At 34.1% G+C, this 22,996-nt stretch overlaps 1 protein-coding gene, 1 non-coding gene and 1 pseudogene across 2 annotated transcripts; 2 read left to right on the forward strand and 1 right to left on the reverse strand.

Moving 5' to 3' along the window:
• The first annotated feature begins 7,721 nt into the window (after window positions 1-7,721).
• On the forward strand, window positions 7,722-7,794 carry TRNAE-CUC. The gene has a single exon. It is a non-coding gene; the product is annotated as a tRNA-Glu (tRNA).
• Window positions 7,795-9,327: 1,533 nt separating this feature from the next.
• Window positions 9,328-13,065, forward strand: LOC117126602 (annotated as a pseudogene).
• On the reverse strand, window positions 12,852-14,512 carry LOC103830645 (B-box zinc finger protein 21). The gene is made up of 3 exons (XM_009106453.3): window positions 14,184-14,512; window positions 13,700-14,092; window positions 12,852-13,472 (listed from the first exon to the last, which is right to left on the reverse strand). Exons 1-3 carry the CDS (start codon window positions 14,373-14,375, stop codon window positions 13,098-13,100), a joined length of 960 nt encoding a protein of 319 aa, XP_009104701.1. The 5' UTR covers window positions 14,376-14,512; the 3' UTR covers window positions 12,852-13,097.
• Between the last annotated feature and the right edge of the window lie 8,484 nt (window positions 14,513-22,996).

The raw sequence follows: 22,996 nt of genomic DNA on the forward strand, positions 1-22,996 counted from the left end.
AATAAAATGAAATATTCAATGATATGGTAAATTCTTTCTATCAAAATTTTCTTTCTGATTGCCAGCTTGCATGAACTAACACGTCAAGAGGTGTTGTTTCAGTAATTACCAAGTACTAATTAAAGATTGGTGCTACGTGTGGGAAAATATAGCTTACGTTTTGTAAATCTTCCCATCTTTTTTAAAATGTTAGAGCATGATTAGTAGAGAGTTTTTAGCATGAAGTTCTTAGAACCGGTTTAAATTTTTTTAGTTAAAAATTAAGAGACAGTTTCTTATATTCCGGTAAAAACTACATCTTAAGAACCTTTTATTAATCATGTTCTTAGTACTAGGTCCTTTGATAGACCAATAGTGTTTTTAACTCAACAAACCACTTTTACTAATTATGGTTATGATTATTCGTTATTTTTTTTTGTATTAAGTACAAAGCTTCAAAATAGAAAACAAAAACTATTATGTATTGATTATGATTATTCGTTATTTTCTTGTTTTAATGTTCTTTGTACCAAAAAGATGGAGTTACAAACTAAAATGTCCTACTTTACATTTTTTTTTTGGTAAGAAAATGTCCTACTTTACATTACCCATAGAAAAACTTCTTACCTTACAAACTTACCCGTATTGATTATGATTGTTTGTAATTAGCAATAAGTTTCATGTGTTTGATCTTCAATTTCGGTGGTCAAAGTGCAACATTATCATAATACTAAAGAGCTGAAAATTCAAAATTATTACTTTTTCTCTGACAAAATAAAATTACCACACTTCTTGAGTATATTTATATATTTCTCCAATGAGGAAGAAAACTAAAAAGGCACCGAAGCGTACCACGATCTTTGGTTGCTGAACCCGTGAGTCTAGAAGAATAAAAGAAAGGACAGGAAAGCTGAAACTTACTCCATAAAAGATAAAAAAGGATACTTGAGCCATTAGTGGGTACGGTAGAAAAATATTGAGCGATCGAGAAACTATGGTTGGAAACTTAGAAATATGATAATAACGAAGTGTTAACGTAACACGTCGTATAACCGAACTTCTGTCCACTTGTAAAACCATATACAGTGAATCTTTATGTTATATTAAAATGCATTTAAAATCAATAGGAAAAACAAAGAAGCAGAGGGGTCGATGTTTCGGACTACAAACTCTTTTTTTTCTTTTGTGCAATCGGACCACAAACTAAAAACCCAGAAAATTGTAGTAACTAGTAATCAAACGTGGACTCTTTAGCTGTTTCAACTAACTCACATGCTTTCCTGATTACATCCTTGTTATCTTGAGATAAGTAAGTAGTCACGTTCCCATTTTTTGTGAGTTGATATCGTGAATCATTTTTCAGTTTAAAGCTAAAAGCCTAAAGGTTAGCAATGTAAGCAACAACAAGGTAAAATAAATTATAACATGGTATCAGAGCTAAGATCTCATAAACTCTGACCTAATTTTTCTTTTCCGCATACTACTAAATCAATTCTATGGCTGACGATAATACATCATCGTCAATCAATCCTACTTCTACTACTACGGCAACGACAGCTGCAACTAATGCTTCATCGCCTTACTATCTACACCCATCGGACAATCCAGGGGCTTTGATTACTTCGGTTTCGCTCACAAGCGACAACTATTCAGAATGGTCTACAGAACTTCGGAACTCGCTTCAAGCTAAACAGAAATTTGGTTTTATTGATGGGACTATACCAAAACCAGAGTCCGAACCAGATCTTTCTCGATGGTTAGCAGCAAACTCTATGATCGTTGGCTGGATCCGAACATCAATCGATGCAAAGGTCCGATCGACTGTTACCTATGTACCTGAAGCACACAAACTTTGGGAAACTCTCCGTTTTCGTTTCTCGGTTAAAAACGGGACTCGTATGCATCAACTACAAGACGCGATCACCAACTGCAGACAAGATGGACAATCCGTGCTTGAGTATTACGGCAGGCTCACCAAGCTATGGGAGGAGCTACAAAATCTCAAGACGACACGTCCATGTACGTGTGAAGCAGCGGCTGACATAGAAAAGGAACGAGAAGACGCTCGTGTGCACAAGTTCTTGTTTGGGCTTGATGATGCACGCTTCTCATCTATACGATCTCGAATCACAGATGAGGAACCGCTTCCAGATATCAATCTTGTTTATTCACGTGTTATACGAGAGGAACAGAATATGATCAACACTCATACTAAGGAACAACGTGCTGATGCTCTAGGTTTTTCTGTGAAAACAGAGCCAACCAAAACCTCATCTCCTTCTACTACAGATTCTACTAACTACCGCTCACGAGATCCTAACCGGACGTGCACACATTGTGGACGCAAGGGACACGAGGTCTCTGAATGTTTTCTACTTCACGGGTTCCCTGAGTGGTATCAGGAACTACGCTCAACTAATGCACCTCTGAGTCAATCACAAAGCTTTCGTGGTGGACGTGGAGGTCGCTCTAATGGTTCACGAGGACGTGGACGTGCTTCGCACGCATCAACTTCTATCAACAATGAGCAGATCGCTTCTTTGATTACTCTTCTTCAAAACCAGCAATCCAACATATCCTCGGAACGGTTGTCGGGTAAAACAAATATTACTGATGCTATTATTGATACAGGAGCATCTCATCACATGACGGGAGATATATCTCTTCTTCATGATGTATCGGATATACAACCAGCATCTGTTACCTTCCCGAATGGGCAAGCCTCGAAGGCAACTAAAACTGGCGCTTTGCGACTAAGCAAAGATTATGTTCTACAGGATGTTCTATATGTGCCGGATTTCCATTGCACACTAATCTCAGTGTCTAAATTGCTTAAACAAACTGGTTGTATAGCGATCTTTACTGATACATTATGTGTTTTACAGGACCGTTTTTCGAGGACTCTGATTGGAGCAGGTGAAGAGCGAGAGGGGGTTTACTATTTTACTGGGGTCAAAGTCGCACGGGTTAATGCAGCATCATCGTCAAAGTCTTCTTCAACGGTACTGTGGCATCGTCGTCTTGGGCACCCATCCTACAAAGTTTTGAGTTCTCTACCAGTGTTTGATAATTTTAAAATAGATTCTGCTGATTTTAGTCAATGCGACATTTGTTTTCGAGCTAAACAAACAAGGAATGTTTTTCCTGATAGTTTTAATAAAGCTGAGGCACCGTTTTCTCTTATACACTGTGATGTTTGGGGTCCATACCGACAACCTTCTTCTTCTGGTGCAAAATACTTTCTTACCATAGTTGATGACTATTCAAGAGCAGTATGGACATACTTGATGCTTGAGAAATCTGAGGTTGCCACTCTACTTAAAAATTTCTGTGCCATGGCAGAGAAACAATTCGGTCATAATGTCAAGATGGTCCGATCAGATAACGGCACAGAATTTATGGTTCTAAAAACATTCTTCCAAGAAAATGGGATACTTCACCAGACGTCGTGTGTTGACACGCCTCAGCAGAATGGGCGTGTGGAGAGAAAACACAGACATATACTGAATATAGCTCGAGCATGTTTGTTTCAAGGTCGACTATCAGTCGATTTTTGGGGGGAAAGTATCATGACTGCAGCGCATATCATCAACCGCACTCCATCTCCGCTGTTAGATGGTAAAACTCCTTATGAACTACTTCATGGGAAATCACCGGCATATGATCTCTTGCGAGTCTTCGGCTGTCTATGTTATGCTCACAGACGCGCACGAGATAAAGATAAATTTGGCGATAGAAGTCGCAAGTGTGTGTTTGTTGGGTATCCTTTCGGAACAAAAGGATGGCGGCTGTTTGATATAGACCGCAAGGAATTTTTTGTTAGTCGAGATGTTACCTTCTTTGAGGATACTTTTCCAGGAATCGACAATACTCCATATGTCTCTCCACCGGTCTTACAAACTAATGAACCTGTTGATGACTGGCTTGTACCGATGTTTGACTCGAGGGGGAGCACTGCTCCACTTACACCGCAAACGCCTCCCTTACCACCTGTTACTATACCGACTGCTACTATACCTATATCCTCACCAGTCTCGACGACTCTACCACCACCGGTTATACCCTCTACTACTAGTCCTACAATCTCAACAGAGAGTCCTACTTCTGATAATCAAACAACTGTGGTTCTGCCTACTACTGATACTAATGTTTCTTCCTCACCAGCACCATCTTCTCCTCCATCTCCGCCAGTTTCTACAAATGTTCCTAGAATTATGCAACATGAATCTCAATCCCCAGGGTTACTTGAGGTTCTTGGACGCGGACATCGTGCTAAGAAGCCGTCTATTCTTCTGAAAGAATTTGTAACGAATACAGTCCAGACTACGACCCCCCTCTCTCACGCTCATTCACTCTCTGGTCATGATTCCTCGTCGACGGCTCCAGGTAACTCTCTGTATCCGATTGCTAATTACCTATCTACTTCCATGTTTACTAAGCAACATCAAGCTTTTCTTGTGACTATCACTACGGAATCTGTTCCACGTTCCTACAAAGAAGCTGTGCAAGATCCTCGGTTCAACGGTGCAATGAAAACTGAGATTGATGCATTGGAAGAACAACGAACGTGGGATGTCACGACACTGCCTCCAGGGAGAAAAGCCATCGGCTGCCAATGGATCTACTCGAACAAATATAATGCTGATGGAACAATTCAACGTCCGAAAGCTCGACTTGTCGCACTTGGAAATAGACAAAAAGAAGGTCGCGACTATACTGATACGTTTGCTCCTGTTGCTAAGATGAACACTGTTCGTTTCTTGCTGGCTGTTGCTGCAGCACAGAGATGGGAGATCCATCAAATGGATGTTCATAATGCCTTCTTACATGGCGATCTAGAAGAAGAAATATATATGCAACTTCCTCCAGGTTTCAAAACTTCGAAACCAAACCAGGTGTGTCGTCTCCGGAAGTCACTTTATGGCCTCAAACAGGCACCTAGATGTTGGTTTGCTAAGCTGAGCAAATCACTTCTTGCATTTGGCTTCACGCAGAGCCGTGAGGATTATTCTCTGTTCTCCTTTGTTGATCACAAGAAGAATATATGTCTACATATTCTGGTTTATGTTGATGACTTCATAATCTCTGGGAATGATATCTCGGTTATACAGAGGTTTAAAAACTACTTGAATAAGTGTTTCAAGATGAAGGACCTTGGGAAGCTCAAGTACTTTATCGGTCTGGAAATAGCTCGAGGTCCAGAAGGAATTTTTGTGTCTCAACGCAAGTACACGTTGGACATTGTTACTGAATGTGGATTGTTAGGGGCGAAACCATCTCCTACACCTACAGAGCTTAATCATAAGCTTGTGCCTGCAGACAAAACAAATTCTCATACTCTGCTGTCTGATCCTCGCAAGTATCGTCGCCTCATTGGTCGTCTCATTTATCTGACCTTTACTCGGCCAGAACTCAGCTACATCATTCATATCCTTTCTCAATTCATGCAGAAACCATTGGAGGATCATTGGTTGGCAGCTCTACGTGTGGTTCGATATCTCAAAGGTTCGCCGGATCAGGGTATCATGCTCAAATCTAAGTGTAATATGCAGATCACGGCCTATTGTGATGCTGATTGGTCGTCCTGTCCCACTACTCGACGATCGCTTAGTGCATATGTAATTTTTCTTGGTGACTCATTGGTTTCTTGGAGGACGAAGAAGCAGCCCACTGTCTCGCGTTCTTCAGCTGAGTCTGAATATAGGGCTATGGCCGACACAACTTGTGAGCTTAAGTGGCTCAAACGCCTACTACTCACGCTTGGTTTCACGCATCCTCTTCCTATTCAACTCCACTGCGACAGTAAATCTGCAATACATATCGCTACCAATCCTGTTTTTCACGAACGTACGAAGCATGTGGAGAATGATTGCCATACAACTCGCGATGCGCTTCTAGCTAAGTTTCTGACCTTGGAACATATTTCTACAAAGGAGCAACCAGCAGACCTTCTCACTAAAGCACTCCCTACTCCTACATTTCAATACTTGTTGTTCAAGTTAGGCATTCAAGACACTTCATTGCCAACTTGAGGGGGAGTAATGGATATACATTATGTTAATAGTTTCCTATTTCTTAGGAGTTTAGAGTTATCGTTATCTTCTCCTATGTAGAGAAGGATATTCTAGTTTGTATATAAACATAACCTGATGAATGAATAAGATCACGCTTTCATAATATATTTCAATAGTTAAATACGTACAGCTCCAAGTTGCAGTAGTAGTAGCCCTCCCTGCCCGAAAATTAAATTTACAAAATTTACTTCCTGCGGCTCAATAGCCCACAGAGTCATATTATACTGTTTCATTCGTATTATCTGATTTCATAAGTCATATACACAAAAAAAATCCGGCTAGGTTTCAAAATCGTGTTAAAAGAGTTCAGAAATATATTTCTAAACTCCAAAATGCATGCCCGCACACGGTTACGTTCAGTCTAAAACACTAAAAAAATAGTATAGTTTTGTTTGCATGTATAAATTTATTTATTACAAATACAGCGTAGAAAAGATTACAAAGCGAGAGACGAAAATAATGGCAAGCCGTGACGGGTTTGTTGTTTGTACAATATCAAAGAGCATGATCGATGAACAGTTACCAAAGCAGCAGCGTGTGGATGAGGGTTAAAAATAAGGACAGGTTACAGGTTATAAATTCCATTTTATAAATAAGGGATAAGAACTTAAAGGTGTCTGGTTCGTACAATGACAGTACTCGAACCCGTTACGGCTTCTCGAATTTATTATCTGCAACTAATCTAACAAATGCACATGCCAGCCGTATATTTTGTTGGACTTTAATGGTATGTAAATTCGTCGTCATCGTCGAAATCCATTTCACGGCATTTTCTGTTTTCACCTACTTGAATAATATAATAATAAAATATTATAATTTTAAAATTGTACAAGAAAAGCACGAGCTTGTAATGTTTTGGGTTACTAAGGAAAATTGTTTATAAAGAGTTCAACTGGGGGATGACAGAATAAGGTTTCTAACGACTAAAAACTCCGTTGTCAAAAAAAAAAACAACTAAAAAGCTTTAAAACAAACTGCCAATCTCTTCTTAGAATGAAACCAAACTAACATGTTCCATCAACGAGATTGGTCACATGAAAACTGAAACTTTTTTTTTTTTGAAAACTGAAACTTATTTATTATTTCAATTTTTGTAGAAACCATACTAGTATTGATGGATCCCACAATAGCGAGGTAGTTGGCGTAACCAGACTACATAACGGACCTTCATGTTTATTTTACAAGACACAACCACACATCAATTTCGGCCAGTGTAAACTACTTTGGGCCTTTGGCTGTTTCTTTTTCCTTTAATTATCTAAAATGGACGGACGACTAAAAAATAGTTTACCTGTTCGAAATGAATGTTATGGGAAGTACATTTTATCTAAAGAGATATAAACAAACTTTTTGAAAAATATATAGTAAAACAAATAACAAAATCTTGCCTTAACTAGCGAAATACATAAAACTTATACCAACCAATTCTCCTAAAAATTTAAAAACTAAATTATTTCTTTTCTTTTGAAAATGATTTTAAACCATTTTCAGGTGGAGATGTTAGTTGAAGTGGCTGGAATAAGATATGATTTAATCGCCGCAATGAGTAATATGAGATATTGTAATCACATTTTTGTTTCCTACAAACACTAGGGTCATTTGATTGTGTGCAGATACTAAAGTTTACAAATCTGACTTGTAAAGCATAGACGCCAAATCTACCACAATTCCATTGTAGTCTAGCTGGTCAGGATACTCGGCTCTCACCCGAGAGACCCGGGTTCGAGTCCCGGCAACGGAGTTTCCTTTTCGGGTTAGGTTTGGCGGACCTCAGCTTCACTATCAAGAAATATATATTGCTTTATTTCCCTTTTGAGATTGAATAACGGTTTTAATTCGTCCCACTTAAAAATCCCAGACCAAACTAAACTCCATGAAAGTGATCCTAAGAGTTTCTTTTTGTAAGCTGTTAAGAGTTAGTTGTATACCATTGGTTGTATATGTATAGACTACACACGAAAAGATGAAAAAAAATGTATTTTATATACAATCGAACTTGTTATTAATTGGGAGAGAGAAATGGTGGTCCAGTTCATCTCAGAGTGCAGATGAAACTGAAATTAGATACGTAAAAGGGAAAGTATAAACAACAGTACCGAATACTCCATAGACACAGCGTTGATGGCATCATTGCCTACGTAAGTTTTTCTTTTGTAATTTTGTACAAAGAAAGAAAGATGTTCATCGAAGGAGAAGACTTGCAGTGCTGATTGGTAGCTACTACCGCTAGTAGTGTTACCTAAGGGATCTCTTATTTTTCTTGGTTTATAATCACTTAATCATTAGTTGGTTAACCACTATTATCTCTTACTACTATATATACTAAACCAAGCTTTCAGAACAGGTGAAATCCAGCTCCAACAATAAGTACTGATCCTAGTGACAACTAATAAACTCTAATCTTATATTGCAAAGAAAATTAAATGAATTAGAAATGGGAGATATCGCGTCTTTATAAGAAGCAATTGTGACTTTAAATTATTTGCTGTAGAATTAGGGACGTAGAATATTGTGATGTAGCTATATGATTTTCAGCTGTGAGTTAAAGAAAAAACATAATTAGTAAATATTATTTATGTATTTTAAATTAAAAATTCAACCATGATTATTTTAAATAAGAAATCAAATTGATAAGTAATAATCAAATTTTATAAACTGGATAATTATTATTTTAGTATGAACTATCTATTATATAATTATGAAGTAACTATTTTAGATAAATGAATACAGTTAGCAAATATCATACATAATCAACAACTATGAAATTTTTATTTATATGCCTATGAAATTTATAATTACACATCCATATATTTCCAATCAAGTGAAATATAAATGTAGACATGTATTATAAATATATATCATTATACTGATATTTTTAGAAAGAAAATATACATTTTTATAGGAAAGAGGAAAATCATCACCGAAAGCACTTGTAATAGTGATTTGGAAAATTTGCTCTCTAGAGCAATAAAATGAAAGAAACACTAGTTATGGCTGTGAGTTCTAAAACGTAAACTAAAGTTTGATTGTTGTGGTTAAAGTGCTGTAGATTGAATAAAAGCTGTGTACATCACTCACAGCCCTCCCCAATCATACGTCAACATGCGTCCTTAGAAACACACATAATAAGTTGCCAAAATATATAATTATGATCGTTTTAATCTCTTCTTCATTTTTAGGACAAACAATTTATTCTTGGTAGGTCCAATCGTAGTTCTCAATGAGAATTTTACTTTATTTAAGGGGACAAAAAAAAACCACTATAAATAAAGAACCAAAGCGAAGAAGCTAATGTATCATGTCAAAGAAAACAAGTCTACTTACAAACTTCATGGAGTACCAAGAAAAATGAAGACAACTTCGTCATTGGTGGTTATCTTTCTTCTCATTGTGATCTTTCAAACTAACAAACTAGTGAGTGGGCATGTCCGTTCCAGCGAATAAGACACGGCCAAGAAGAACAACACTGATATAAATAACACAACCTCCAAAATAGTTCTCAAGGACAAGGAAATAAGTTATGGTGGAGGAAGCGGAAGCTTAAGATGGGCATGGGGTGGTGGTGGCGGCGGAGAGGGTGGAGGAGGAGGTGGTAGTGGCAGAGGATGGGGATGGGGAGGAGGAGGTGGTAGTGGAGGATGGTACAAATGGGGTTGTAGCGGAGGAGGAAGAGAAGGAAAAGGAGAGTTTGTGAAAAGAGAATATGCAGAGTGCAAAGGAAAAGGAAAATGTGGAAGAATGAGAATGGAGTGTCCACAACATTGTGGAGGTTTTTGCTTTTATGATTGTCGCTTTCTATGCAAACCACATTGCCGTCGCTAGAGAGATACATACATCCATATCGTTTGATCAATTTCTTCATTTTTCGGTTTTTTGTTTACTTTTGTTTTTTGGTAATCTAATTTCTTAAGCTAAGGGTTTCTGCTTTACAAATATTTTGGAGCTTCTTGGGTGCTGATTGCTGAAAACGAAAAAAGAAAGCTTTTATACTAGGATGATGGTTCATATACGTTCCCAAAAGAACTCCAATATGAGATTTTCTTTTGTTTTTGTTTTTGCTTTCGATAATGAACATCTTTTGATAAGAACTATACCGTCTGTATTAGTGTTTTCGAACGAAATTATGATATAATAATTTGTTAGAAAGATGATATTATTATAACGATTGTTTTAGAGCACCACAATGACTAATCAATGTAATCTCTTGGTTACTTTAACGAGATATATCTCATTGTTCTTATAAAATATTTCGATATATCCTGATCCTTGCATCACAGTGGCTGTTGATGAAAATATCATAATATATCATAATATGACTAATTTTTCCTGAGAGCATTCAACTTTAACCATTCATCTTTTAAGCAATATTTTTGGCTGACTGTAATATACTACAAAAATAAATAAGGATCATGTCAGCACTAATGAAACATGAAAACAATGATGATTATTAACAAAAAGAACACTCAGTGGTCAATGTTAAGCTTAAAGATAAGCAGGAGAAAAAGGTTTTGAAAAAAAATAAAAGTCACTTTAAGCTTAAAGGTAAGCTTTTGGGGTTTTTTTCTTTCATATGAAACGCGACAGATTGGTATATTTTTGTATCCAACATGGGCCTCAGTTAGTCCTTTTTTAGTTGAGAATTTGTACTCCTAAACCCCCCCCCCGCCCCGCCCCGCCCTCAGGCGTCTTAAAAAAATCAGCTATGATCGCTGCATCAATTTGAACATCTTTTTTGGTCTCTTTGGTTCGTCTATGAATAACTTTTTGACTGTACTGCTTTCATCTAGTTTCAAATAGTTTTTTTTTCTCACTTTTTTGGGCTTTCTAAAATTGTTAGAGCTTTACCGAACCGGTGTAAGAGCAGTTGCAACGCTGATCCTTAGAAAAGAATCCTTGCAACAAACTATTTTTATAATATGTGGGAACCAAAAAATTTAGGAATTTGTGCCATAATTGTGTCTTGTAGTCCGTAGATAATGACTATTTCGCTGCCGGGCTCGTCACTGTGTGCGGGTTCCATCGCCGCGTGGAAACCCGCGATTGACCCTTTTTTTTTTAAACTGAAAAAAAAAAAAATAATATAAAAGACTTACCTGGGTTATCGAGTCATGAATAACATGGTTGTAGATGCCCTAAAAACTGTTACTTTTTTTTTGCCAACATATACATGAAATGACAAACTTTTTTGCAGCAAAATTCTTAGAGCTTTACTTTTTTCATCTAGTTTCAAAGAATACATTAAATAACCAGTGGCGGTAGTCCAGTGGTGGTTGAGAAAAATAAAAATCCAATACGGCGAAATCCTGGTTCGATCTCTGCTCGCCACCCAAACTGTTTTAAATGGTAAGAATACATGGATGTTGCGGACTTCGTGAGATTAGTCGGTTGACCTCGGTTGCCGGATCTCCACGGTTATAAAAAAAAGAATACATGAAATGATAAACAAAATTACCTCCACTAAAACCAGTTAGAATACAAAATAAAGTGGAAAAAGAATTAGTAAACTTTGCAAAATGATTAAAAATTTGAACAACTATAATAATGGAAATTTAAAAATCTCCGAAAAATTATTTGAAAACTACATACCCAAAAAGATATTGCATGTTGTTAGATAAAAAGTAGTTCAAGAAATAAATGTAATTATCTAATTGGATTTTGAAATTCTACATTTAATCGAATTTGGTTCGAAACGAGTTCGATTGTTCACCTGTTTCTGGTTGTTTACCGGTTTGATTTCCTTGGGTACTGATTTCCATTGGGTATTACCATCAACCCAACCCAGTTGTATCTCCGGTTCGCGGTTGAACCCGTTCGACCACCGGTTTGGTCCAGTTTAAAAACACTGATTTTTTATATTAGATTCACATTTTAACAAACAAAGAACCATAGTCACCAAAACAGAAATTATGATAAATAAAATCATAAAATGAGCTGTTACACGACTTCAACCATTATATAACACCCATATCGTCTATGTCAGTGGTTTCCAAAGTCCGTTCACTTGATCCGTAAATCCCAAAATCCAACTAACAGTTACTGTGTTAAAACTTTGGAGGTTTGAAAGATCTATTTACTAACTATACAATCAACACGTGATTTATCTTCGTATTTTGATCTTACTTGCACGATAATAAGTCATTAATTCATTTAATAGAATAGTTCAAATATGTTTAATTCTTCTTGCACAAAATAACCAAAAATATATACACTTTAGTGATATCAGATCAATTCTTTAAACATTTCAACATGTATTACACATTCCATAAGACGCTTCCAGAAGCCAAAACTTGATTCTCCAGTGGCCACATGCATACGATTACTTTCTCCTTCGCAAACCACGTTTTGAGCAATTTCAAAATCTCCCTTATTTATTAGTAGAAAACAACTCAACTTCTAAGCTCCAATCGTGAATACGAACATGATGGTCATTGATTGGGGCGCATCGTGATCAGTTTCATTCCAACTCAACTTAATGACGTGATGCTACCTTGTTACTTTTTGGCTTTTTGCAATTTAGTTCGGGAAAACGAGTTAATGGCGTGTCGGTACTTTGTTCGTATAGTTTTGGCTGCCATAATGACGTGTCTATAGTTATCAGAGATTTGGAGGCATATTCAATCAGAAACAAAAATATGCCGATGGTGACGGGCACGTTATGGTGAATTTGTCTATATGATATGCTCTTTTCTTATCTTTATTTCTTAATTAATATTAAATAAATACCAACCAAATCCACGAACAATCCTTCACCTATATGGGAACTGGAGAGGCAGAAGATGAAAATGACTCTTCGTTACATACAAAAATACACCACTAGATAGCAATAAGTCATGGGGCTTTATTATTACATAAAACTTGCAAGAGAGGATAAGAAAGACCAACCAAAAGTGAAAAAAAATAGGATTATTACAAAGACTAAACCGCAACCTCAATCACACTTTAAATTTACAAAAGACAGAACAAAAAAAAACCTAATTCTATCAAGACCGAAGTTCAGAGAAATCAAGATGATCAAAAGGGCAACAAACAAACAAAACATATAGATTACCAAAAAGCTCTGGACTTTTTATTAGAATGAAGAGGAGGATGACTTAAAGTAGTAGTAATTTGTGGGACAGTGAAGCCACCATCATCATACCATCTCTTGTTCTGTCCTTGCTGTTTCATGTTTTGTATTGGAGCATAAGTTTTCTCTTCTGGTGATTTTTCTTTGTTGTTGTACATCCCAAACTGAATATTGTTGTTGTTGTTTTCCTGAGAAAAGTACTGATTTGTGTATGAAGAAGGAAGAGTTTGTGGAATCTGAGGGACCCAAATCCCCAAATTCTCAGATGGAAGTGACACTGTATTGTAGTTTTTTCTCTTAGTGCTGTCATCTTCTGCTTCTATATATGGTAACACTCCATCATCATGACCACTCTGAAATCACAAAAGAAAACCCATCAGAAAAGGAAAAATAAAATAAAATTCAGAATTTATACAAAAGTAGAAAAAATCTATCCACATCTATAAAGCTTGACTATTTATATCTCAACTAGATCAGATATGATATTACGTAAACAGAGGAAATTAATGTCACTAATAAACATTAGTTCTTGATTAACCTTAACTTGATATTTCTTGATTAGAGAGAACAACAAACAAACCTTAGAGAAACCAAAAGGAGGAAGCGAGGAGTCGAGGAAGTCCTCTACGTGCCAACCAGGTAAGGTATCGATTAAGTACTCTGAAACCGTGCTTGTAGAGCCCCACTGACTCACCTCTGAGTCGCCACCGATCTTTGAAGAAAGTTGGATCTTGGAGGTGTTGCTCTGAGGAGCTGAGAGAGGTTTCTTGGAAGGGACAGAGCAGTCTTGACTACTAGAGGAAGAAGATCCTGAAGTTGGTTTGTAAACAGAAGATGTAGCAGAGAGCTTAACCCCTGTGAGAAGAAACCTATCGTGTTTCTTCTTGTGCTCGTTGGCAGAGTGTATCGATGTATCACAATCTTTGCATAAGATAGCCCTATCTTGCTGACAAAACAACAAAGCTTTTTTCTCCTACAATTTACAAAAAAAATGACTTCAGATTATTATGATCGTTAGACCAAAACCAGTGTCCTTAAAATCTTGACAAGAAGTTGAGAGAGACCTGACAGATGTCGCAGACAGGAGAGGAGTTGTTGGAGGAAGATGGGTATAGGAGAGAGAAACGGAGATGTTTGGAGGCAAGCTTGTTAGCGTGGTGGACTTGGTGGTCGCAGCCGCCGCACAAAGACGCTTCGTCGGCGGTGCAAAACACCGACGCTTCTTCTTTATCGCAGACGTCGCACCTGATCTTCATCAAACGATCGACTAAGAGAGATAAAGCGAGAGGTTCTTGAAGAGGATAGGAGAGAAGATGTGAGATTTCGTGGAGTTCTTGTAATAAAAGAAAGAGAATATTAAGTAAATAGTATAAGAGGGTTGTTGTGTAATATCATCATTTTCTTCTTCTTTTTTTCTCAATCATATTTATCTCTTTTTTCTAGAAAAATAATACTCTGATACTTTTTGCAAGAAGTCGTTTAAGGTTTTCTACACACGAATTAAAAAAATACTAATTTTTTTGTTTATCCCTGTTTAATATAATTTTTTGTTTGGTTTTATTAATTAATCAACTAAAATATGGGTAAAAAATTTAAAAATTATTTAAAATATGTATTGTAAATGTAAAATGATAATAATAAAACAAAATTTTAAAACTAAAACGCCAGTTAATATGAAACAGAAAAAGTACTTGTCTATATGAAACGGAGGGAGTACTTGTTTATATGAAATGTCACAATCATATTTTAGTCAAATTTTCAATTCTAATATAAAACTCTTGATTATTGATATATTCTATCAATTTCAATTGGTTACTAATGATAGAGTTACACCACACACCCTTTCATTTTTCAATACAAATTTAAGAGATCCTCCCTTTCTTACTGGAGCGCTAACTCCTATTTTTTTTAGAGAATTCTTGTGTTGAATTATTTAGTTGAGTTAAAAATAAATTAAGAAAAAATTAAAGTGTGTGTTATTACTTTATTTTTCACTAATTATATATACAAAATTATATTACATTTTATTTTAACTTTTAAATTTTTTATAGTGAAGGGCTATTAGGTAGTTTGGGTAACGAGATCGAAATAAAACAACCAATAAAACATAATTCTCTATGGAAAAATTTTGCAGTCTTAGCTAGAGAATCCAAAATCTGATTTTACGCTTGTGGAATATAAATGATCTTGAATTTCGAAAATCATATATGCAGAATCTCTGTTTTTTCCAACATTGTTGCAAAGCTTGGTTGAGCACGAGGCTTCTAGATCATTTTAACTTTTAATTTAAGGAGAGAAGATGTGAGAGATTATTGGAGTTCCTTCAACAAAAAGAAAGAGAATATTAAGTAATAATATAAGAGGTTGCTTCTGTAAATCATCATTTTTCTTCTTTTCCTTTTTCAATTATATTTCTCTTTTTCTTAGAAAAATTGTTCTTGTTTTATATGAGATGTCGACAAAGACTTGGAGTACTATTATTTGGTTGAGTTAAAGTAAAATTAGGAGAAAAAAATTGTTTATCACTTTATTTTTCATTAATTACATAAAAATAAAGAAAAATAATTGTTTCATTTTATTTCAACTTTATATTTAAGAATGTATTTTATTTGAAGACAAACCTATAATAAAAACACAAATTATTTTTTCCTTTATTACTTCATATCATTTTTACATATTACTCTAAAGTCCAATGTGTTCTCAATCACATTTTAATTGTAACGTTTAAATAGAAAATATAATTATTATCTTTTGTAGACAAACTAGTTATTACATTATTGTTAGGTCATTATTTCCCTTCCATTCATTTCTTCAGTCACTTTTAAACAAAACCATGGTACTGAAATACTAATTTTAGAGAATTATTGGTACGCAACTAACTTTATATAATGAAACAAAAAAATGATGAAAAGATAATCATCCCTAAAACTTGGAGATAAAATCAGTGGTTTACATCATATGTGAACATTAACTTTTTACAAAAAATAGACGGAATAGTTCAATTTGTTGATGTGAAATTTTAATGATTCAATTTAAAAAATGCGAACAAATCCAATAGTACTTTTTCTTAACAAAATACAATTTACTCATTTTTTTTATCAAATCAATTAGTGATTCATTGCTGATATTCATACAAAGCTATAAAACTACGTGTACACAAAAAAATATCTGAAATAATATACATATATTAGGAGGACTAAGGGACATAAATCTTCAACATGAAATATTAATCTTGGATCACATTCTCAACAGTTTTTCAGAGCAATCAACTCGAATCAAAGATCGGCTAAAATTTTGGTGTTCTTCCGGATATTGCTTCATTTGCTCTCTCTTTTGTTTTTTTTTTTATCATTTGTAATTTCTGAATTATTTAATGAGCTCCTAATTGGTTGACAAAAAAAAACTCCTAATTTTTTTTTCATATCCTAACAGTTGACCATGTGCATGATATATAAAATATAAAAACAATTAAACCGTACATGTGCGTTTTTCGTATGATCCAGTTTACACGGAAGATAATACTGTGCTATTTTCCCATGAATTGTTGTCTCCATAAAAGCATCAGATTTGACACCTACTCCATCTGATTTGTAATAATTCATAATAAGTGCTATTTTAATTTTTTTTTCGTTACAAAAAATGTTATTTTACAATTTTAATGCAAATTATATTTATTTTCAACTGAAATTAATTAAAAACTTATTTGATTTTATAAATAATTTTATTTATGTCAAATACTAGTGATCAGAAATATATAATTAATAACAACATATATATATTTCTGTAACTTTTTTAATCTGTGTGAAAAGTGTTAAAATGACACTTATTTAGAAACGAAAGGAATATATACGAAGGAGAAAATGTGAAACTACCTTTGTGTTTAACGGATTTGACACCTCTTCTTTATTTAAATTCCATTTATAGTAAAACTCATGCAGTCAAGTCCAAACAGAGTTATATGTTAAATAGTTGCATATATATCATCTTCTTATTTTTTTTTTGTCAATTATCATCTTGTTATATGTTTGCAATATTGATGTGCTATCTTTGTTTTTGCAGATTGTGATTTATGCCATCGATGAACGTTGCCTTGGTAGTGTCCAGTGGGTGGTGTGAACTATGAAGCGCTGGTCTCGAACCAAATTGACCGGTGGTGGTGGGTCATTCTTTTTACATAAATAATTAAATAAATAAAAACATGTATCATTGTGGCTTCCATTTTTGACAACTTTAGATTCACCTTTTGTTTTGTTTTTTGTTTTCCCACTAAAAAAATTTATTAAAAATTGAAACAAAAGATAACACATAAGCTCTAACTGTAAAGCACTTGTGGCGATAATCAATTAGAGTAAAATAATTTTTCAGTTGTATTACGTTGATATCGTCCAATCAAGAGAAAAGTGTTTTTAGTCAATTTACTCCACAATAGCGTAAAACTACATTACTCTACTTTAGTCAAGAGAAAACTTTTACTCTAGGTTTCATATTTCTCTTTCCTCTGTTTTCCACCTTTTGTTTTCATCTCATTACCTCCACTTATATTTACTCCCATTTACTCTATTTTAACCAATCACACTGATAGTCTAAAACTAAGTGGACAAGTTTGGCGAACCATTATAAATAACTAAGTGAAAAAGGGAATAGAAAGAAAGTAACATCCAAAGTCAATACTTATTGAGGATAAACCATTATCTAAAACTTTTTACTCCACGAAAATCTAAAGAGATTTGCTTTTTGTTATCTTTTTTTTTTACTTGAATTCTAAAAGCTCATTCAATCATAAAAACTAATATTAACTAAATAATAAAATGCTATGTTTTCTAGTTTTTCAAATAATAATATACAACAAGTTGATCATATAATTCTAAGCGTGAAAATAGATTACGGAACGTAGTGACTGAAGAAAAAGAAAACTAGATGCTTTTTCAGTATGAACAAAATCTTAATTGGCCTCTAAGCATATTAATTCGTTTGTCTAGATGTTAAGAATAAGTTTTAAAAATGTAGACCCACTATCAAGTAGTAACAGAATATTATAACGATTTTCTAATCCTGAAAAAGTAGCATACAAAAGAATAAAATATTTGACAAATAACTAAAGGCGTATGCTTAAAGAAACTTTAAACCCATATCGAACCCTGCTAAAGTATCATAACTATAATTTGTTTTTATTAAGTGGAAAGTATTATGTGCATTAAAGTTCAAAAAGGTATTATATGTGTATTATGAAATATTATAAAGTTACAATTTTAAGAATCCATGTGTGCAGCTAGCTCGTAATAGTTTTATATTTTCTTATGAGTCAACATAGAAATACCCTTCAGCCTCTTCAGTGAGACTAATATGTTAGATTGGTAAAGTTAATATATATTTTCTAATTTAAATAGTAAATATAGTTAAAAATTATACGATGATGATGTAATGTGTATTATAAATAGCAAGTTTGTGTCAAGCAAAGTAACTTGTATAATACACATATTTCGAACCCGAGGTGTAGCGCATTAGTGTGAGTTTTTGTGACATTACTTTAAGCTAAAAATCCATATTATTATATAATACAGTCATGTGAACATCATCTAAACCAAGATTACTTTATCACTTCGTGAATGTGCTAAGGGAACAAAATGGCCCCCACTTTCATAGTCTCATGTACTATATCATAAGCAATGAGCAGGTGGTTAATCATGGCGAAAAACATTTAAATATCATAAGATCATGGCAAGTAAAACTGGTCAAAATCAATTGTTTGTTTTATTATACTATTCTTGGAGCCTGGATGATTTAAATATCACAAGAAATTGCTGAAATTACGTATTTCATGATGTCAAATGTTCATTCATTGTTAATTTTAAAAACGTTGAAACTTATTTCAATACATAAACTTTAATGTTAGCCCAAAAGAGGGTGGTAGAATGGACGGACAAAGAAGACAGACAACACGCGGCTAGTTTGATCCGTTGTGTCTATCGTACGTTGTTCTAAGAAAGTATTACACTCAGAGACACATTTACACTTATTATAACACTATGAGTCACTTTCTTCTACCCACACACTTTTTCTAACTATTTGTTCAATTTTCGTTAGGTTTTCTAACTAGAGAAACATAACTATATTATAATTTGTGGTCCCCATTCTCTTTTATTCTTTTTTTTTGTAAATTGTTTTATCTTTAAGTAAACTAAGTTTCTCGATCTTGATTCATCTCTAGTTTTTTTTTTTTGATAAGATTTATTTATCTCTGGTCTGCTATGGTTCGCTTGAGCCACAATCTCAACTCACGGTGAGTGATTCACCTTCACGTACTATGGAAGCCAGGACTGCTCCAATTCGACGAGCTCTCCACCGGAATCTTCAGCCGCGGCGAGCTCCTACTGCTGCGTTCTTCCTTCTCCACGAGTCTTCTTTTCCGCGGTGTCTCATGTCCGGTGGGAAGCTTCAACGCCCTCCCCAGTTCCTCCATCGTTGGAATCGACAGCGACTTGACCGAGAAGCTCGTCACAGCAATGGCCAATTTTAGCCTTTTTGCACATCTAGTCCTCTGAATAAATGTTATTTTCACTTAGACCCTAAACTTTCGATTGTACAGAAATATCCTTTGATTTTGACCTCAAATTTCCAATTGTGCATTCTATACCTTTTCAAATGCAAACGAATCTATAACAAGTGCTAAAAGCTATAAAACATGAATTAAGACGGCTGCTTATAGAGTATAATTCTAACAATGAAATAAATTTATAGCTATATAATGATTAAGAAGGCTCGAACTAAATAGTTTTTGTTTGGTTCGGTTAACAAACCGGTGATTGATTGATACAATGTGTATTTACTATGTCCAATTGTTTTGTTTAACGTGCAACAGTCCTCATCTGATTTGAAATGTTTTTCCTTTAAACAGAAAGTGTACCTATGTATAAGTGTACATATGGATATCGTCAAAACGATTTACGAAAAATATGTGTACACGTGGATACTAAATTTGCTATCCATACTGGTCCAACATACAAATATATGTGTTCAAATTCAGTGTTCTTGTGAGTTTTTTTAATATAGTGTACATACAAATATATGTGTTCAAATCCAGTGTTCATGTGAGTTTTTATAAGTATGAACCATTTTAATTAATATTGGAAAAACATGATTTTGCGGTTTGGTAGAAGAACGTTATTTTGCGGTTTTAGCATAAGTATTCAATTTTAACAGTTTTGCCAGGAAAATATGTTTTGCAGCTTTGATCAGAAAATGTGATTTGTGATCTTAATATGAAAAGATGATTTTACAATACATTTCTTTAATAATATACGAATGTACACATGTGAGGATGTACACATGTACGAATGTAAGTTTGTACATATGTACACATTTTTACATGTACATATCAGCACATGTTTACATGTATATATGTGCACATATATAATCAGCTGTAAATCTTCATTATACTGTCTATCTACTAATATTTAAGAATAAATTAATCTATTATAATTTTTAATGATAAGATTTGCAATTCTTTTTTAAACGACTGTTTCTTCAAAAAAAACATCTCAAATTCTAGAAAAGAAAAGAATTAAAACCATGTCATATTATTTCCAAATCAGACTTCATGTTTACATTATTTGTAGCTACAAACATTTTGAATATCTTTAAGAGTTTAGTGCTAAATTTGGAGAAATTTGAATGTTTAATGAGTTTAGTGCCAAATTAAGAAGAATCAAAAAGTACAGGGACCTAAGATGCAAAAAATGTCACAATTTGACAAAACTTGCTAGATCTATTAAACTAGATCGACTGTTTGTCGTTTCGACGGCGGCGCGACAATAGCAGTAGGGATAAACAAAAGACGAGGAGGAGTAGAGTTTCGAGATGAGACGAGGCATGATGGCGTGGCGTGATGACCGTGATACTATTGCGGTGGAAACGAGGTCATTCAATTTTTAGGGTTCAAGTTAATGGTGAAGAAGATGAAATCATTTCGTAGGGATTTCAGTGCCGTCGCTTCTGTCACAATCCAAAACACCGCTGCTTCCGTTGCCGTTGTTTCCATTGTGAAGCTGAGCCACCATTATTTCAGTTCCAAAATAATGGTGAAGTAGATGGAATAAGTGGTGGGTCCTACTAGTGATATTTAGTTATGGTTTAGTTAGGAAAGAAGTAAATAAGTTAAAGAAAAGTGTCTTAAGAGCTGTAAGTGTTCTAGAATGAAATAAAAACTCATAATGTGTCTTAAAATGAAAATAACTCTTGTTCTAATTCATTCAAATTAGTCTACACGTTCTATTTTCTTCCTTATATTAGTTCACGCACTTTTGAATCTATTCGACTAAAGTACAGTTCGATAGTATACTAGTAAAATAGTCAAATGATCTAACAACAATAATATTTGATCACATCAATCATCTAGAATGATAATAAATGTTAAACTAGTCTTGATAGATTAATAACTTTTCGTTTCTATTTCCTAACACATGGAAAACATATATTATAACTACTTTGAAAAATATGGAATTTTGATAATTATGTATATTAAAATAGCATAATCACGTTACTAATTTATGAAAATCATATAGCACTAGTTAACCCTATTATATTTCTTTGATTTTCATAATTTATGTTGTGTCATCAAAAGAATTTAAAATTATTTCCATGACATTATAATACAACTACCCCCATTGATTACTGAATTTTTTAATACATTTATACAATAAAATAAGAGAATTAGTTGGATCTGAATGGGCAGAAGGTGGGGAGGACAATATCGAAACCTCTCGATCCTTACTTAACAGTGATTCAATAGTTTTTTATTAAGCGAATTTAATGGTTCTATCTTTATTAGACCACTCTGAGAGTTTTTTTTTTGTCAACCACAGATTTTTAAATTTGATCCTTACAAGTTACAACCCTACACTATTTTACATTTTCTTTTGAAGGAAAACAGTTATCATGTCTAAAACAAATATCTATACTATTATTTACAAGTATTTATAACCATACCATTTTTTGAAGCCTCTTTGTGTGTTTACAAGTATTTATAACTATGTCATTACTTTATTTTATTTAAAATTGTATTGATTAATTATTTAAACTAAAAAACAAATTTTCTAAAACTACTCAACATAGGGATGTTAAAATGGGTAAAATAACTCAGCCCAGCCCAACCCACAAAAAACCCGACCCAGTTTATGCCCAGCCCGCGAAAATCCATAAACATTATGGTTAAATTAAAACCCATAAAATAACCCAGTAGGGTATAGGTTAACCCATGGGTACCCAAACTATTTTATTTGTTGTAAAGAGTTTATGTAAAATATTTATATCTTTTTGCCTACATAATCAAATTATACATTTTATATACTAATAAAAAGATAATTTAAATATCTATGCATAAATATTAAAATCACAATTATAATAAATTCATATTTGATTCAAATTGAAACAAATTGTAGCTTGCAACATTTGTAAAGAAGTAGCAAAAGTATTTTTATTCAGATTAAAATAAATAGTAGTTTGCAATATTTGTAGCTTCTTGAATCTTGAATCTCTCTCATACTCCTGAAGAACTTGCAACATTTGTAGCTTCCTCATCGAAATTATCTTCAATATCACCTAGAATACCAAAACAAACAAAGCACCAAAGCATCAGTCACCAAAGTTGGTGGTGAAGAACAACAAATTGTCACCAAAGGCACATCAATATGCTCTTTACTAATGCTTCAACAACACCAGAAACTAGTAGTCTTCAAAGAATCAGATTCTTACAACTGCAATGACTAATCATGAATGTCCAAAGCCATAAGAAAGACATAATATTATTACTGCTGTCTACGTTTACGGCCAATGACGAGACACACAGAGGAATATTAAATAGCTGTAGCTAATATCTAAG

This window comes from Brassica rapa, chromosome A07 (assembly GCF_000309985.2).
Source record: "Brassica rapa cultivar Chiifu-401-42 chromosome A07, CAAS_Brap_v3.01, whole genome shotgun sequence".
Classification (NCBI taxonomy): Eukaryota; Viridiplantae; Streptophyta; class Magnoliopsida; order Brassicales; family Brassicaceae; genus Brassica; species Brassica rapa.

Bases quoted from the DNA above. Each gene is read 5' to 3' on its own strand.
- LOC103830645 (XM_009106453.3), bottom strand. From the start codon at position 14,375: ATGAAGATCAGGTGCGACGTCTGCGATAAAGAAGAAGCGTCGGTGTTT. The intron at 14,093-14,183 runs GTCTCTCTCAAC...TGTAAATTGTAG, and splicing joins CTGTCTGCGACATCTGTCAG to GAGAAAAAAGCTTTGTTGTT. The intron at 13,473-13,699 runs GTTTGTTTGTTG...TTGTGATTTCAG, and splicing joins CTCCTTTTGGTTTCTCTAAG to AGTGGTCATGATGATGGAGT.